This window comes from Bos indicus x Bos taurus, chromosome 3 (assembly GCF_003369695.1).
Source record: "Bos indicus x Bos taurus breed Angus x Brahman F1 hybrid chromosome 3, Bos_hybrid_MaternalHap_v2.0, whole genome shotgun sequence".
NCBI classification, from domain to species: domain Eukaryota; kingdom Metazoa; phylum Chordata; class Mammalia; order Artiodactyla; family Bovidae; genus Bos; species Bos indicus x Bos taurus.
This window is the reverse complement of record NC_040078.1, coordinates 115,132,903-115,150,470: the sequence shown is the minus strand read 5'-3', so window position 1 is coordinate 115,150,470 and position 17,568 is coordinate 115,132,903. Positions and strand designations below refer to the sequence as shown.

The following is a 17,568-nucleotide window of genomic DNA, read 5'->3' as shown; positions in this document are numbered from 1 at the left end:
ACAGTCCAGGGGGTTGCAAAGAGTCGGACACGACTAAGCGACTTCACTTCACCAGGAGCCCCGTCCAGCCTTCCCAGCCCAGTGCACACCCGGCCTGACGCCCGCGCCCGCCCTGACTCACACAGCAAGCGGCCTGCTCACCTCTGCACTGCCAGCATGTGGCCTCTGCCCGTCTATGGACTCGAGCCACCAAGTGAAAAGATAAACACCTAACAGGCCGAGTCAGGGGTGGAGACAGGCACCAGCGGAGTGCCATGGGACCTGCACTCTGGGCCGGGGACACCCGTCCAGGACACTAACCGGCGGGGTGAACAGGACCTGAGGGGCCACTGCGGCCCAGGCTCAATCGCACAGGTCCCCTTCCCCGCCGGGAAACAATTCAGTCCCTGGCGAGAGACACTCCCCACGGGCTGTCGTGCCCCTGACACCCACCGAAGAATCTGCAGAGGGGGAACTGGCGGCCCGTGAGGTCCAGATGCCGGCCCCCCAGCCAGAGTGACAGGCAGGGTGACTCCCGAAACCATCTATCAGAGCCCCCTGTGCAGGGGCTGCATGCTTCCTCTCCAAATCCCGGTGCCTGGGGAACCGCCCCTGGTAGCTGAGCACCCCTCCCGCCTAAACCTCGGGCCCTTCAGGGCATCTGGAGGTGGAACCCTCCTGCCCCAACACGGTCCCACTCCTGCGACCCCAGGGTCAGACCTCACTCCCTCCACCTGGCGAGTCACAGGCCCCTTCGCGCCTGCACCTGCCTCTTCGGGGGGCGCACCTCTGTTTCCCTCCCTGCCCCCCTGCCCTGGCCCCAACTTCCCTCACAGCAGCCCAGTTCTGAACCTGCTGGCCACTCCGCCCCCCACCAGCGAAGCCACTGCAAAGTTTCTGTTCTGCCCAGCAAGCCCCGAGCATCACGGCCCCCCACCCTGTCCAGACGGAAATCCATAATCAATAGTTTCCCATGGCCCAATACATAAAAGCGCTCACAGCCTGCTCTCTGGGGCTCTTGAGGCTCTTCTCCATCAGCCTGCCCTCCCCAGGTCCCCGCCAGCTGCGGAGGTGGGGTTCTGGGTGGTCCATTCCTACGACCCACCCTCCCAGAGAGCCTCAGCGCTCTGCCTGTGTCCCACAGCCTCCCTGTCTGGTAACCCCTCTGCCCCCATCTGTCTAGCCCACTCTGGACCAGTGCGGCCTCCTGGGCTAGTTCCCACTGCCCTGGGAGAGGCACTCTGGGGGCACCCGTCTGCCTGCACCCCAGAAGCAAAAGACAGCGCCCGCCCAGTCCGCACGCGATAGCATCTCACCTCCCAGGATCCTCACACGGGCTGCTTCCCACGCTTGCTGAACAAAGTGAGGGGAAGCCCAGCCCTCCCAGCCCCCATCCCTCAAAATAAATATTTGCCTTGGTATCGCCACTGGAGACTTCACAGGGCACACGCCCCTCTCTCTCCAGCCCCCGGGTCCTTACACACTTCCTGGGTTGAGTGTGGCCTTTTTTTGGGGGGGCAGGGGTGCAGGGCAGCTCCCAGGACAAAGTAAGAGGAACAAAGAAAACAACCCCTTGAGAATAACAGAGAGCTGGCAACACTTAGCTTTCTTTTCCTTTTGTGTCTCCACATAATTGCCACAAACAGCAGAGACTGAAGAGCGCTAATACGTAGCCACTCAGACCGTACATCAGTTTGAACCCACAGTCGCAGAAGGCGTTTCCCTTCAGATAGCAACATGGACAGGAGGGCACCCGGGTGTGAGATGGACTCTAGGGGCAGGAGGGGCGGTCTGGACTCAGCCAAGAGAGCCCCCACTGACCACTGAGGTCAAGCAAGAACCAGGGAGAGCCGCGGGGACCCTGGGGGTTGCTCCGCATTTTCAAGGAAACCATTTCCTGCTGAAGGGTTGCACCCTCACTGCTCCATGTATAAAGCTGCAACTATTCCACTAACCAGGAATGAAGAGCCCATAGACAACGCTAAGTCTAAAATCTAACGTCTGAGACAGTGCCGGAAACGTATCAGGCACTTGACTGTTTCTGGCAAACAGCTGGAAAGAAGGCGAGGGAGGGAGGCAGGCAGTGATGCGGTGTAAACCCTGAACAGCAAGGAAAGGTCCCTCCAGACAGGGCCGCCGACAAAGTGGGTTTGGGAGCAGCTTCGCTGACCTGGGGGAAGGGCTAACAGGACACTAACCACCGCCTCACCAACAGAACAGGGACACCAGAGGTGTCCTCTATTAGGTGTCCTAATAGGCAGGCCTATTCCCATGGCCCCGAACAGGAAACCACCCAAATGCCCATCGCTGGGACAGCAGGTGACCAGGCAGAAGCAGCCACCTCCAGCCACACACAACACAGAGGAGTCTTGCCCTGTGCTGACCAACTTCGCTGTTCTGATCTGGGTGTGGGACATACCGTCAGTTTGTGAGAACACCCTCCCTTAGGACCTGGGCATCCTTCTAGATCTACGTTCTATGCTCCCCCCCCCAAAAAAAAGAGTCCCAAAAAGCTACCATGTCTAAAGTGGTCTCAATACCTCCAACCCCCAAACTCCTAACGGTACAATAATGTACAGAAAATTGGAGATCCAGGCTTGACGGTCCAAAGTAAAACTGAAACAACTGTCTGTCTGTCTGAGACCAGGTTCACCAGCCTGAACTAACAGGAGCGGTGTCGGGACAGGAGACAGGAGACCAAGGCACTGCTCACGGCAGCACCTGGATCCACAGAAACCGCAGCGAAGGGCGGGGCGGGCAGGCGGGCTGGCCCACGGAAGTGCCCTCCCTGGAAAATGGGCCAATCCTCCCCTCCAGACAAGGATCCCTGGAAACACAAACAGCCGAACGTCAGCCCACTCCACTCTCTCCAGACCCACTTCCTTTTATCTCATTACAAAAGCGTGCCCGTAGTCACCACATCTATAACATCAACTCTTGCTGCGGCAGCAGTCACGTGGAGAAGGTGAAGGAATAAACTCAGGAAGTGAAGGGGTGCCTTGCTTTGCTGCAGGCACTCATGCAAAAAATTTCTAACTCCTTCAAGTATCCTCAGTAGAGCTGGTATAGCATGTCCATATTAACTAAAAACGTATTGAATTAAGGCTAAACCCACTTCCTAAAAGATCCTGTTACCCTCTTTAAGACTATTATCTGAGAATCTGTTAACAGGAGCTTTGTGTGCTAAGCTGGAAAGCAACATGGTTCTATTTGCAAGAGCCTGCTGGATGTTGACATTTCTAAGACCAAACATAAATCGTTTGTGAACATGGCCAGTAATTATTTGGAATTCTTCTCCCAGAACCATGAAAAGTGTTTCCCACCCTTTCAAAAAATAAAATAAAATAAAAGGCAGCTTCGAAGCATGATGCTAATGACAAGCAGACAGAGTGAGCAGTTTTTAAGATCACACAGTTGCTTGTGTAGAAACACTGCACAAATACTCCAACACTGCAGCCCAAAAAAAGACAATCCGAATCAAACAGCCAGAAAAGTGTGAAAATTGCAAATGAGCCCCTGGTTAAACAAACACACCAATCTGTTCCCAGAGAGCTCAGGGTGGCCACCTGTTCGGGCTGGTAGCAAGTTCTGATTACCAGTGGGAGAGACAAAATGGGAGTGATGACAGCCACCCCACCCCAGCCCTAGCTCGGGTCCTGGGCCCCACCCTCCAGCCTATATTTAGTCTGCTCTTTATGGAAAATGTCCCAACCTCGCACACAGACAGCTATTTGGCTGGTTACTAAAAGGGTCCATTAACAGACCTCTTCTGCTGGCACTGGTATCTTCTCTCCTTCCCTCCTTAGCTCCCAGGTGCAAGTAAGCCCTTCCTGGCCTGGGTGAGTCATGGGCACAGGCACAGGGCAGGGACGGGACCCACCACAATGCCAGCCCTGCCCCTGGACAGATCATCCCTGCAGCCCCGTGTGCAGGCTTCCCACACCACAAAACAGGAGAGGGAAAGTGCCCCCTTGGCCCTCCCGGAAGGACGTGACATGGAGGAGGCCTGGTGCTCAGACCCCCAGGACAATCACAGATGCTGCAGAGATTAGAGACAAACATCTGCAGGATGCGTGTTCCTTCTCAGAGCAAGGTACTTAACAGAGCGGAGGAATTACGTGGCTAAGCACCCGATCAGAGCCCCAAACTCTGGATTTTAAAAATAACTAAGCCTGATCGGCTTTGCCAAACTCAATCACTTAGGCCTCAAAGAATCCAGAGTGTTGGGCCAGGGGTGGGGGGCAGGGGCTCAGGGGTTTGCTTGAACGCTGAGAAACAAGAGATGGGACCAAATCAGTAGTTAAAACCAGCCCTAGTGAGACTCACCAACGATAAACACCTGCAGGGCACACAGGGGAAAAAAGGATGCAGAATAAGGGATTTCAGTCTTAACAAAATAAAAAGCAGCTTTGGACAAAAAAGACAGGTGGCAGTAAACAGGGCTCCAGGCTCCGCCGTGGAGGCTGCAGCTCCCTCCTGAGTCACTTCCTCCAGGGCCCCCAACAGCCCTCTTAAGCTGCTAATAACAGATCGCTCTCCTTCTTAGGGAAACGCCCTTTTAGCAGCAGCAGAACAAACACAAGGATGTTTCACCTGCCAAATTATCGTAACAAGTGAATACGGAAGAACCTCACTGAAACATATAGGAGATTTCCCTAAAAATCCACCATCGCAAGACAGGAAGGGGAAGTCCAGGGAACCCCAGACGGGACTTCTGGAATACCATCCCTGAGGGACTGAGGAGTGTGTGGTTTAGTCGCCAAGTCGTTTCCAACTTCTTGGAACCCACCAGGCTCCTCTGTCCATGGAATTCTCCAGGCAAGAATACTGGAGTGGGTTGCCATGCCCTCCTCCAGGGGATCTTCCAGGAATCGGACCCAAAGTCACTTCTGTCCCCTGCACTGCAGGTGGATTCTTTACCATAAGCCAAAGGGGAAGGCCCGCCCTTGGCAATGCCCATCCTCCACCCACCACGTTCCTTGCGGGGCACTTATGATCAGCATCATCATGAAGGTGAAGTGAACATGGACTTGAACCCATTCAAACCTGGGCTTCAATCCCTCCTCCACTGTGTTTAAGCTGAGTCACCAGAAGTAATGGCCAGGGCTGCTGGCCCCCACCGGTCCCCCACAGGGGAGGATGAGAGGACACCCCCTCCACTGATTGACAGCGACACCCAGAGAAGGTGCCCAGTCCACCCCTGGACTGCCCTCCCCTCCTTGACCATGCTTCTCAAAGTGCGGTCCCGGGACCAGCAAGCCAGCATCCTCTGGAAACTTGTCAACAGCACGCTCTCTGGCCTGACCCAAACCTACAGAAGTAGCAACTCTGCTTTCCCAAGCCCTCCATGTGATCTGACTGCACACTGAACTTCAAGAATCAAGACTCTCAACGTTCCATTGAAGATACCACACTGTCAGCCACCCAGACCTGCCACTCATTCGTCCCTATCAATGACACAGACTCTGCACCTGAAATTCACTTACACCGGCAGAAAAAGCACCACCCTTCTGCAGACAGCTGGGCTGAAAAAGTTGTCAGGCTTCAGCAAGCAAATCTTTCTCTTCCCCTACATGCACTAGAAAAAAAACTCATTGCTACCCAAACAGCACACCCAGGTTAACCACCACTGCCTGACCCCAAAGCACCCCAGTCCAAGCATCTGTGCTCTCGTGACAAGTTTCAGAACACCCTCTCTGCAAGATCAACACTGGTCAGATCACCAGTGAGGAGCAAGAGGACCCAAAAGCCAGAAAAAACGTGAGTCCCTCCAGCAAGTCACACCCTCGACAATTCCTGGGCATCCTCCAAGGGCCAGACACGACACACAGCATCGCTGAGGAGATAAAAACGTGCATGACTTGATTTCCTCAAAGAGCCCCCGGTCCTCAGGCTGGACTGGAGTAAGGAGATGAGCTTTGTGCAGGGAGCTGGGACAGAGAGCCTGGGAGAGGCCGGGAACACGCTGACCCCAGCCAGGTGGAAAGGACGCCTGGATTCTGGAAGGGTCAGAAGCCATTAAGGTATGAAATTTAACTCGGAAGGGACAAACAGCCACCTGAGAATTAATTTTAAGGAGGAGACTGTGATACTCATATCAATAACTAGAAGTCCCCATGGTTACAACTTTGATGAAGCCTGAAATATTATGAATACAGTCAATAGTGTCGAAGAAGAATTATGCTCACCTAACGGCAGGGAGAAGGTATTTGTTCCCTAATCCTGCAACAACCAGATTAAATAAATTTCCATAGGAAAACAGGCTCTTACGACAGTTTTGCTAAGGTAAGCAACTCCACAGAGAACATAAGACCTGCAGCCACTGGCAGCATCCGCAAACCCTTCTTCTCTTGGATAAGGTGGGGAGGAGAGGGGCACAGGCTCGAATGGTTTGTACATTCGACTTGTAGGAACTGTGAGTAATCAGGAGTCCCATTACTCGCTCAGAAAGGGCTGAAGAGTCAGCCCTGAGGATGACCAGCCCTGCTCATCTCTTTCGAGCAAGTTTCCTATCCTTTCTGGCTCAAAGTAGAGTGAAAGTCGCTCAGTCATGTCCAACTCTTTGCAACCCCATGGACTATACAGTCCGTGGAATTCTCCAGGCCAGAATACTGGAGTGGGTAGCCTTTCCCTTCTCCAGGGGGATCTTCTCAACCCAGGGATCAAACCCAGGTCTCCCATATTGCAGGCGGATTCTTTACCAACTGAGCTATGAGGGAAGCCCTCTGGGCCTCAAAGGAGGCATCAATGTCACAGGATCATCACAAGATGGATGGAGATACGCAGGTCAAGCACTTAGCTCTCTGCTGTACACGATGCTCAACGGAGCGGCTGCACCACGGGAGGAAGGGGGGCCCCTGTCCCATCTTCCCAGGTCCCCCACATGCCGGAGCTCCGCCCTTGAATGCCCCCCGTGAGTGCCCTGACCCGGCATGCCAGGCACCGTTCTCCTTTTGAACGCAGGGACTTCTCCAAACCCTCAGAGGAAGCCACACAAACCACCAACGGGGCCAGCAGGGCACTCGGTTCCCCCTGAGCTGCTGCCTGGTGGGCGTGGAGACACGAGACCAGTTAGGGGCTCAGCCCCGGCTGAATACGCTGGCTGGGTTGTCATCCGCATCACTGTTCTGCTGCTGGCAAGCTGAATTACAACGTGCAATTGCTAATAGAGGCTTTACCCATGCAAGAAGAGCAAGCTTTTTTTATCTAACAAGAAAGGCAGCTGATGCGTTTACCTCAACCCCATCAACTCCAGATGGGCTTTTTAAAGAAGAACCAGAGTGGGGACCCTACGCAGGATGCTCACCCTGGAGACAGCTGGTCCCGGCTCGCTTCCAGGCATGGAGGACACCTGCGGTGCCAGCCACACCTCTGGGGGACACCCCAGAAAACTGATGGGGTAAATCTGAAAACAATGGGCAATGCCTCCTTAAGATTCCAGATACCGGAGGGGAAAAAATAGATCTCTGTCTCAAGCAAATATTTGAAAAAACACTTTCTTTCTTCTTTTTTGGCATACCGGAGGGGAAAAAATAGACCTCTGTCTCAAGCAAATATTTGAAAAAACACTTTCTTTCTTCTTTTTTGGCAAGTAAATGGCAACTCACTCCAGTATTTCTGCACAGAGAATCCCAGGGACAGAGGAGCCTGGTGAGCTGTCATCTATGGGGTCGTACAGAGTCGGACACGACTGAAGGGACTTAGCAGCAGCAATGTTTCAAAACAAGACTAAGCATTAAATCACACTTCCGTGCCTTCAAACAGGGTCACAGACCCGACTCAGGGTTGGGATTCTTGGCGAGCCCTTTCAACAAAAATATATACAATTTGGTCCATCATTAAGAGCTTTTCCAATCCAGACTCTCTGGGAATCACTTTGAAAACAAGCACGAGCCGAACTTCCTTCCCTTCAACGAGCCCGCTCCTCTCTTCCACAGCAAAAATGCTTCAAGATGCCAGAAAACAGGAAAAGTTTCTGTAAATTATGACACAGTCAAATGCTGGAATGTTACGCCAAGGTGAAAAACCGTTATCCTCAAAATTTTTCATAACATGGAGAAGCGCTCACATTGCGCCAACAAGCAGCTCTGTAAGTCTGACTCCAATTCTGTGCGTATACACACAGAGACAGAAAATAAAGCCTGGCTGGATATCCTCTAAAATGCAGACAATCTTCCCTGTTCGTTGGGAGAAGCGATTCTTAAAACAATTGACTATGACGCGCACAGACTTTAAAATTCCTAGGAGGTGTACATTTTGCCACGGTACCACCCTCACCTGGCAGGTTCACAGGCAGGGGCAGATATGTGTGTGCTCCTCAGGGCTACTGGGATGCTCCGGAGCGCAAGCTCGGTTATGGCATGGAGCTGTGACAAACGCGTCTACAGTTTGCGTACCCCAGGGCCATGCTCCCCCATCTGGGGTGAGGGAAGAACCCAATAACCCATGCCCTACTCAACTACACCAAACTGCTTCTGCGTACTTCTCCCATCACAGGAAAAATGTCGTCCTGCCACAATTGAGCAATCTTCTCGGCTTCCAAAATATCAAGGGCACAGATATAAATCACAACTGCATCTTAAAGCTGGCACAGAGTGGGGGAACAGTCCATTATAACAACGAATTTCATTAGGAGGAGCAGCAGAAGGTAGCCGGGGAGTGGGGGAAGCCTGCACACCTGGGTTCCAAGGATCCTTTGGTTCAGACTCACCTCTGACCTCAGTCAAATGTTCAGGAGGTCATTAACCTTCCCTGAAGCGCCATCCTCTAGAAAATGAATCTGGCCCACATTCTCCCCCAAGGTCGGGACCACCACACAACGAGCTTATGAATATAAGACCATTCTTGCTAAAGTTCTTCTATACAAATGAAAGGTGCAATCATTGTTAATAACGCAAAGAAGGGACGCATATCTGAATGATTCTTAGAGCCTCGTTAAATAAACCACAGCCCTGACACAACACAGACATTCCTTTTTTTTTTTTTTTTAACAGAAAAAATAATAGCCTTGTCAAAGTCCCAAGCAGGATTCATCACTGATTCTGAGTCTCATCAACAAACGACAAGGCTTCCGGCCAAGAAGGAGCCTAAAAATCTCAGCGTGTACAGGCAGACAGACACCGAGCTACCAGAAACCATCATTAAGGAACCACACAGGTTTTGGTTTTTGTTTTTTCCAAAAATGAAGAATGAAACCACATCCTCTTGCTAGAAAGTCAAACTGCTGCGTGGGGAACGCCTGAGACCCCAGAGCTGGACTTCAAGAAGGACACTCCGATGAGGTCTTTGCACGGACACTAGGCGCTCTCGGTCAGATGCATCCAAAGCTCAGCGCCAGCTTTCTAAGAGTTTCATCAGACTCCCGTGGATGCTGCCAGGAGAGAGAGAGGAGCAGGGGCCTTGCACGTGAGTGTCCACCGCGCCGGAGCCCAGACCCTGGAGGCATGTTCCTGCCAGCTCACCCAGCACCAGCGGCCCTGCGCCGGACCCCCATGCCTCCCACAAGTCCTGCCAGAGGCACACAGGAGCCTCTGCCTCTCGAGGAATCTGGAAGCATCTTAAATGGCCAGCAGGGCGGCAGGTGCTCTGACAGCCAGGCCTGCAGAAAGCTGGAGCACCATCCAGATCCTTCCCGGAATTAGCAAGTCCCCTATGGAGACAGGACGCCAATCGGGCAGCCGAGCTGGGACGAGATTCAAGTCTGTGGGGCTGCCAGATGCCAAGGGCATCAACACCACCTTCTCTATCTAACCGGCCAGGCGTCAAGCCCAGACACTCTGGGGTGAGCCATGCAGGCTGCACAGCACCCAGGCAAAGTTCCCCCCGCCCCGAGGCCAATGCCCCCTGCTTACAGATGGACCAGAGCTGGGCGATGCCTAAGCCGGGCTTCGGACACACTCCTGGCCAGGCCTCAGAACATCCTCAGTATTCCCCAACAGCGGCCAGAGGGACTCTTGCTTGGGACAATTTTATATTACGGACAACTCACCCTTCAGACCTTTTACCATCACTGGCCAACAGCAAGGAGAGGGGGAAGCAAGGGGATAAGCTGGAAGCTCAGTAGCAGAGAAATAAGAACCCCGAGGATCCAGAGAAAACACTGGCCCCAGAGAGGCTCCGCGGCACCTCTCCCGAGGACCTCTGCCTCACCCGGCTTGCAGGAAGGGTGGGTGGCATCCCAGTGCCAGGGGTGTGAAAGTGACCCCCCCCCCCTCCCCAGGGAGCGTTCTTCTGATCTGATGCAGGATGTCGGTAGAAAACACTGTAGAGGAAACCAACCTCTGCGCAGGAGCAGGTGGGTCGGACCTGCGGTGCTGTCCGTACCCGGGGCTGGTTCTCCGCTGGGGCTAAGTTCCGTTGCCTCCACTGTGCCCCCAAAATGGGCAAACAAACCAAAGGGGTTTGCCCTACCCTGCGGAGGAGACCCGCCAGCCAGAGCCTCGCCCCCAGCAGCAGCACTTCTCCAAAGACCTCTTCAAGTCCAGCAAGACGCTCGGCCCCGGCCCAGTAACCTGTCACACGGTCCGGGGGCGCCAACCGCTCCGGCCGCTCCGGGGGCTTATGGCTGGGCCGGTTCACTCGTGTGGCCCAGGACGCGGCCGCACAGAGTCACTTTCTCAGCGGAGACTCTACAGCCCATTAGCACATTATCGCCGGCGATCCATCTCTGGCCGCGAGCTCGCCGGCCCTCTTGGCCTCCCCCTCCGCTCTCGCCCGGCCTTGCCGGGTGAGAAGCACCGCAGTGCCCACTCGGCGGGGCAGCCGCGTGCCATGGCCCGGCGCGTGTGTACACACGCACGCACACACACGCTCGCGCGCGCGCGCGCCCGCCCTCCAGAAGCCCCGCGGCGGCCCGGCCCTCACCTTCGATGGCGATGACGTGCTCCCGGATTTGGTTCTGCAGCACCGGCTCCTCCACGCGCTCCAGCAGCTCGTAGATGGAGTAGATGTTGGGGTGGACCGACTCGAAGCGCTGGATCTCGGCCCGGATGGCAGCCGAGTTGGCCAGCTGCTGCTGGTAGTTCATGGTGCAGGCGCCGCGCCCGGAGCCGCGCGCCCCCCGCCGCCGCCGCCGCCCCGCGCCCCGGGGCCCGCGGGCCGCCGAGCCCCGGGCGCCGCAGCCCCCGGGGAGCCGGGCCCGCCGGGCGGCGGGCGGAGGAGGCGCGAGAAGAAAGGAGCGGGCGGAGCAGGCGCGGGGCCGGCCCGCCGACTCAGTTCATGGCCGGGACGCGCGCCCGGCGGGCGGGCGAGCGAGCGGGCCCCGGCGCCCCAGGTCAGCGGGCCCCCATGGAGCGCGCCGCGGCGGGCGCGGCCGGCCCCCGGAGGACGCTCGATCGGGCGCCTTCCTGTGCCGCAGTAGCCTTCCACCCCTAGGCGCTGCCCCGCCGAGCAGCCATTAAAGCCCAGGCGGCCGCCGCGCTCCGAGCGCCGGGGCCGAGGGCCGGCCCGGGGGCAGTGGCCGCTCCGCTCGGGGCGCCCCGGCCGCGGCGTAAGTCCGCGCTCTGCGTCCTGCGCCGCCCGGCGCGCCGGGGCCGCCCGCGCCGAGCCTGCCGTGCGCCGCCCGCCGAGCCGGGACCGAGCCGCAGGCGCCGTGCAAGCCGCGGAGCCCGCTCCGAGCGCCGCCAGCCGCCTGCCCGGCCAGCCCCCTCCCTGGCACGCAGGGCTCCGGCCCACGTCGGCCCCGCCCCCGCCCGCGCCCGCGCCCGCGCCCGCGCCCGCGCCCCGCCCGCCCGCGCGCCGCCGCTGCGTCCTCCGCGGCGCTTCCCAGCGCGCCGGATCCCGGGGAATTGCGCCAGGCCCCGCCCCGCGCCTGCCTCTGGGCTTCCTGGGACTTGTAGTCTGCGCTGCGTCGGGGCCCCGCCGGGACGGCGGGGAGGGGGCGCGCAAGACGCCCCCGGGCGGACGCGCGGCCGGGGCCCGGGGCGAGGGGCGGGGCTCTCTGACTCGCGGACCCGCGCGCGGCCCCGGCTCCCGCCCCGGGTCCCGGCGCTGCCCGGCGCGCGGCCCGGCGCCTCTGCACCCGGGAGGCGGTGCGCGAACCCTCCCGCGTTTTTGTTTGTCTCTAACTGCCTGGCTGAAGGAGCCTCTGCAGCTCGCCGTGGCCCCCGACCGCGCTTTGTTACCTCGCCTCCCCCCACCTCCATTTTTAAACTTTCTGTCTCCTTTTGCGAAAGTGACACGCGTGCTTTCTCCGTAATAAACTTAAATTTCTTTGCGAAGGCGAAGAGCCTCCTTAGCCGCGACGGCGCGGGCATTCACACTCCACGAGTGTACTTTGGACCGGCACGCGGCGAGGTGCGGTGACAAGCCAAGGAGGGTCTCTAGGCGTCCTTTTTCTTTAAAAAAAAAAAAAAAAAAAAAATTTTTTTTAAATTGAGATGTAGGTCTGAAACTGCAGCCTGCTCTGCGTGGGTCCCCAGGCTACGCACCCACCCCAGTGCCCGCGTCAATTCGTCAAGGTGGCGGGATCCCTGGGGTCGGGTGTGGGGAGGGGGGAGGCGGACCGCATTGCTGCAGGGGCCCCAGCGCGCAGGGGGGCTAATCCCAAAGCTTTGCGGCAAACCGGATTGTTGCAGACGGGCTGAGCTCCGGGGCCAGGTTTGTGCGCACCTACAGGCCTGGTCCCTGCCCCCACCCCTCCAAATGGCCTTTTGGAAAGGGGACTCTGCTGCCCGGCATCCCTGATGAAGCCCACTGAACCTTCACCTGGTTCAGCTGCGGCCTCTGTGGCTTCCGCACGCGGGTATCCAGCATCCTTGAGTTACACTCTGGGCTCACAATTCCCCCAGACGAATGTGCCGTCCCCCTTCAGCACTCGAAGCCTTTGCTCGCCCCCTGCTCCCTCACCCCAGTCCCCTGGGGTACCTGGCACACTGAGGCTCAGTTCGTGGCTCCCTCCGTGGCCTGCCTCTGGCTAACCTAGCATCCTCAGTAACTGTGGTAAGGCACCTGCAGATAGCGTGGCTCCTCTTTCTTAACCTTTCAGCAGTCGGTGAGCCCTCCACTCCGTGAACCCCTCTTCTCCTGGCTGCTGGGACAACGTGTTCACCAGACTTTCCTACTATCTTCCTGGCTTGTCAACCCTCTTACTCTCTTAAATACAGACAGCCACTGAGTCTCTGGGTCTCTTCTCTTTTCTGTATGCAGGGATTTCTATCTTTGGCCTTTGAATGCCCTATACAGGTTCAGTTCGGTTCAGCCTCTCAGTCGTGTCCAACTCTTTGCCACCCCATGGACTGCAGCTCGCAAGGCCTCCCTGTCCATTACCAACTCCCTGAGTTTACTCAAATTCATGTCCATCGAGTCGGTGATGCCATCCAACCATCTCATCTTCTGTTGTCGTCCCCTTCTCCCGCCTTCAATCTTTCCCAGCATAAGGGTCTTACGCAGGTTAGTGAACCTCAAATTCATATCCAGCTGTCTCTTCAATATCTGTTGGATGCTTGCTGACAATGTCAGTCAGACTTGTCTCAAGCTGATCTCTTGCTGTGCCTGTCCCCTGCTCCTCCTGAAATCTTCTCCATCCTAGTTATGGATGGCTCGGACGGTAAAGCGTCTGCCTGCAATGCAGGGGACCCTGGCTTGATCCCTGGGTGGGGAAGATCCCCTGGAGAAGGAAATGGCAACCCACTCCAGTACTCTTACCTGGAAAATTCCATGAACAGAGGAGCCTGGTAGGCTACAATCCATGGGGGCGCAAAGAGTCGGACACAACTGAGCAACTTCACTTTCACTTTTCAGGCCTCCTTTTGCTGGGGCTGACCACCTGGTACCATCCTTGGTGCCTCTCATTCCCACATTCCAAATAGTGTCAGCTCGACCTCCCAAGACCTAGAATCTCCAGCTTCTCACCACCCCACTGCCCCTACCCTGCTGAACCTGCGGTCTTCTTGCCTCTTCTTGCTAGGAAATGAATCTAGCAATTTGTCTCCTTGCTTGTTACTTGTACCTTATCGTTTATTCTCCAGAAGGCAGTCCTGGTGACCTTTATAAAACCCAAGTTAGGTCATGTTAAGCCTCTGCTCAGAACCCTCCTGTAACTCCTGTCCCACTCATAGTAAAATCCAGCTCCTTCCTCTGGTCCACTCGTTGTTCAGTCACTAAGTCATGTCTGCCTCTTTGCGACCCCATGGACTGTACAGCCTGCCAGGCTCCTCTATCCATGGAATTTTCCAGGCAATAATACTTGAGTGGGTTGCCACTTCCTACTCCAGGGGATCTTCCCAATGCACGGATCAAACTTGAATCTCCTTCATTGGCAGTTGCGTTCTTTACCACTGGTGCCACGTGGGACACCTCCTCTGATAACCTGTCTAAAAGGGCATCCTTCTTCCCCAGCAATCCATGTCTTCCTTCCTTGATGTGGCAGGAAAAATAATGGCCCCCAAAGATGACCACATCCTAATCTCTGAAAGGTGTAAATACGTTACCTTACATGGCTTTGCAGATGGGATGAAATTAATGATGTTGAAATGAGATTATTCTGGGTCCAATATAATCACAAGGGACCTTATAAGAGGGGAGGCATCGGGGCCAGAGTTAGAGGAGGAGCTAGGAAGACAGATGCATGTTTGAGAGAGAGAGAGAAGTTGGAGGATGCTCTACTTCTGACCTTGAAGATAGAATGAAGCAGTCATGAGCCATAACACAGGTGACCTCTGGAAGCTGCAAAAGGCAAGAAAATGAATTCTCCTAATGGTTCCCCTGCTATTGCTCAGTCGGGAAAGAAACTGCCTGCAATGCAGGAGACCCAGGTTCGTTTCCTGGGTCAGGAAGATCCCCTGGAGGAGGAAATGGCGACCCACTCCAGTATTCTTGCCTGGAGAATCCCATGGACAGAGGAACCTGGCGGGCTACAGTCCAGGGGGTCGAAGAGTTGGACATGACTTAGCGACTAAACCACCACCAATGGTTCCAGAAGGAACCCAGTCCTGTCAACTCATTTCTGACATGTTACCTCCAGAATGATAAAATAATAAACTTGTATTGTTTATACCACTCATTTTGTGCTAATCTTTTACAGCAACGATAGGAAGTTAATACATTTGCTTAGTTTCGGTATGGACCTAACAGAAGCAGAAGATATTAAGAAGAGGTGGCAAGAATACACAGAAGAACTGTACAAAAGGGATCTTCATGACCCAGATGATCACGATGGTGTGGTCACTCACCTAGAGCGAGACATCCTGGAATGTGAAGTCAAGTGGGCCTTAGGAAGCATCACTACGAACAAAGCTAGTGGAGGTGATAGAACTCCAGTTGAGCTATTTCAAATCCTGAAGGATGATACTGTGAAAGTGCTGCACTCAATATGCCAGCACATTTGGAAAACTCAGCAGTGGCCACAGGACTGGAAAAGGTCAGTTTTCATTCCAATCCCAAAGAAAGGCAATGTCAAAGAATGCTCAAACTACCGCACAATTGCACTCATCTCACACGCTAGTAAAGTAATGCTCAAAATTCTCCAAGCCAGGCTTCAGCAATATGTGAACTGTGAACTTCCAGATATTCAAGCTGGTTTTAGGAAAGGCAGAGGAACCAGAGATCAAATTGCTAACGTCCACTGGATCATGGAAAAAGCAAGAGAGTTCCAGAAAAACATCTACTTCTGCTTTATTGACTATGCAAAGCCTTTTACTGTGTGGATCATAATAAACTGTGGAAAATTCTGAAAGAGATGGGAATACCAGACCACCTGACCTGCCTCTTGAGAAATCTGTATGCAGGTCAAGAAGCGACAGTTAGAACTATACATGGAACAACAGACTGGTTCCAAATAGGAAAAGGAGTATGTCAAGGCTGTATATTGTCACCCTGCTTATTTAACTTATATGCAGAGTACATCATGAGAAATGCCAGGCTGAATGAAGCCCAAGCTGGAATCAGGATTGCTGGGAGAAATATCAATAACCTCAGATATGCAGATGACACCACCCTTATGGCAGAAAATGAAGAACTAAAGAGTATCTTGATGAAAGTGAAAGAGGAGAGTGAAAAAGTTGGCTTAAAGCTCAACATTCAGAAAACTAAGATCATGGCATCTGGTCCCATCACTTGATGGCAAATAGATGGGGAAACAGTGGAAACAATAACAGACTATTTTGGGGGGCTCCAAAATCACTGCAGATGGTGACTACAGCCATGAAATGAAAAGATGCTGATTCCTTCGCAATAAAGTTATGACCAACCTAGATAGCACATTAAAAAGCAGAGGCATTACTTTGACAACAAAGGTCCATCTAGTCAAAGCTATGATTTTTCCAGTAGTCGTGTATGGATGTGAGAGTTGGACTATAAAGAAAGCTGAGCACTGAAGAATTGAGGATTTTGAACTGTGGTATTGGAGAAGACTCTTGAGAGTCCCTTGGACAGCAAGGAGATCCAACCAGTCCATCCTAGAGGAAATCAGTCCTGAGTGTCCATTGGAAGGACTGATGTTGAAGCTGAAACTCCAATCCTTTGGTTACCTGATGTGACGAGCTGACTCATTTGAAGAGACCCTGATGCTGGGAAAGATTGAGGGCAGGAGGAGAAGGGGACAACAGAGGATGAGACGGTTGGATGGCATCATTGACTCGATGGACATGGGTTTGAGCAAGCTCTGGGAGTTGGTGATGGACAGGGAGGCCTGGCGTGCTGCAGTCCATGGGGTCACAAAGAGTCGGACACAACTGAGCGACTGAACTGAACTGAACTGAACTAAATTTCTTTCTTAATGCTTATCCCATTCTGATACAGTACATACTTTCTTTATTTCTCGTGGGTATATTCTGTGTTCCTCACTAGAACATAAACTCTATGTGGGCCAGCATTCCTATCAGCTTTGTTCCTCGTTCTATCTCGAGCACCTTGAAGTGCCTGACACATGGTGGGTGCAGAATAAGTGCTTATCAGATTAATGGCTTCCCCCGTCAGTTTGTAATTTCCATGAAGACCAGGACCATTTCCCTTCTGCATAGTCCTGGAATATTTATTCATGAATATTCAACAAGTTAACCAATAAGCAACCACCTCTTCTACTGCAAACGTTCACTTCCATCATACTGGGCACATAGTAGATGTTCTATAAATATTAGCTGAATTTAAATGAAAGTTAGGGGACTTCCTCTGTGGTCCAGTGGCCAGGATTCCACAATCCCAAGGCAGGGGCCCGGGCTCCATCCCTGGCCAGGGAACTAGATCCCACGTGCCATACGTAACTGGGAGTACAGCTAAAGATCCCACACGTCGCAATAAAGGTCCCGCAGGCCTCAACAAAACCTGACGCAGCCTAATAAATAATTTCTAAAAAGAAACCCTGGGAGATGCTAAATGATTCTTGTTGTAAGCCACTAAATTTGGGAGTGACTTGTTCTACAGGAATAGACACTAATGGAGAGGGAATATTGGAACATGTGACAATGTATGCAAATCATGATATATGTGAAAATACATGACATTTTTGTTTCTTGGTCCGTCTTTTGTTGAACAAAAAGAGGCCCCTTGAGAGAGACTCCAGCTCCTCCATCCTCCATCAGCTCTGCTTGTCATCCCAGGCAGCCCTTATCTATGCCCATGGCCCACCTTCTGAGACAGGTCGTGGCTTTTCTG

At 54.1% G+C, this 17,568-nt stretch overlaps 1 protein-coding gene across 4 annotated transcripts in view; it reads right to left on the bottom strand.

Moving 5' to 3' along the window:
- Window positions 1-11,047, bottom strand: part of AGAP1 (ArfGAP with GTPase domain, ankyrin repeat and PH domain 1) — a 569,465-nt gene extending 558,418 nt beyond the window's left edge. For 2 of the 4 annotated variants that reach the window (XM_027537986.1, XM_027537988.1), the window contains exon 1: window positions 10,843-11,046. In XM_027537986.1, coding sequence (XP_027393787.1) covers window positions 10,843-11,005 — 163 coding nt within the window. In that variant the 5' untranslated portion in view covers window positions 11,006-11,046. Of the gene's footprint in view, window positions 1-10,842 lie in introns of all 4 variants that reach the window. The other 2 variants (XM_027537985.1, XM_027537987.1) reach the window with 2 other exon arrangements.
- Window positions 11,048-17,568: the final 6,521 nt, after the last annotated feature.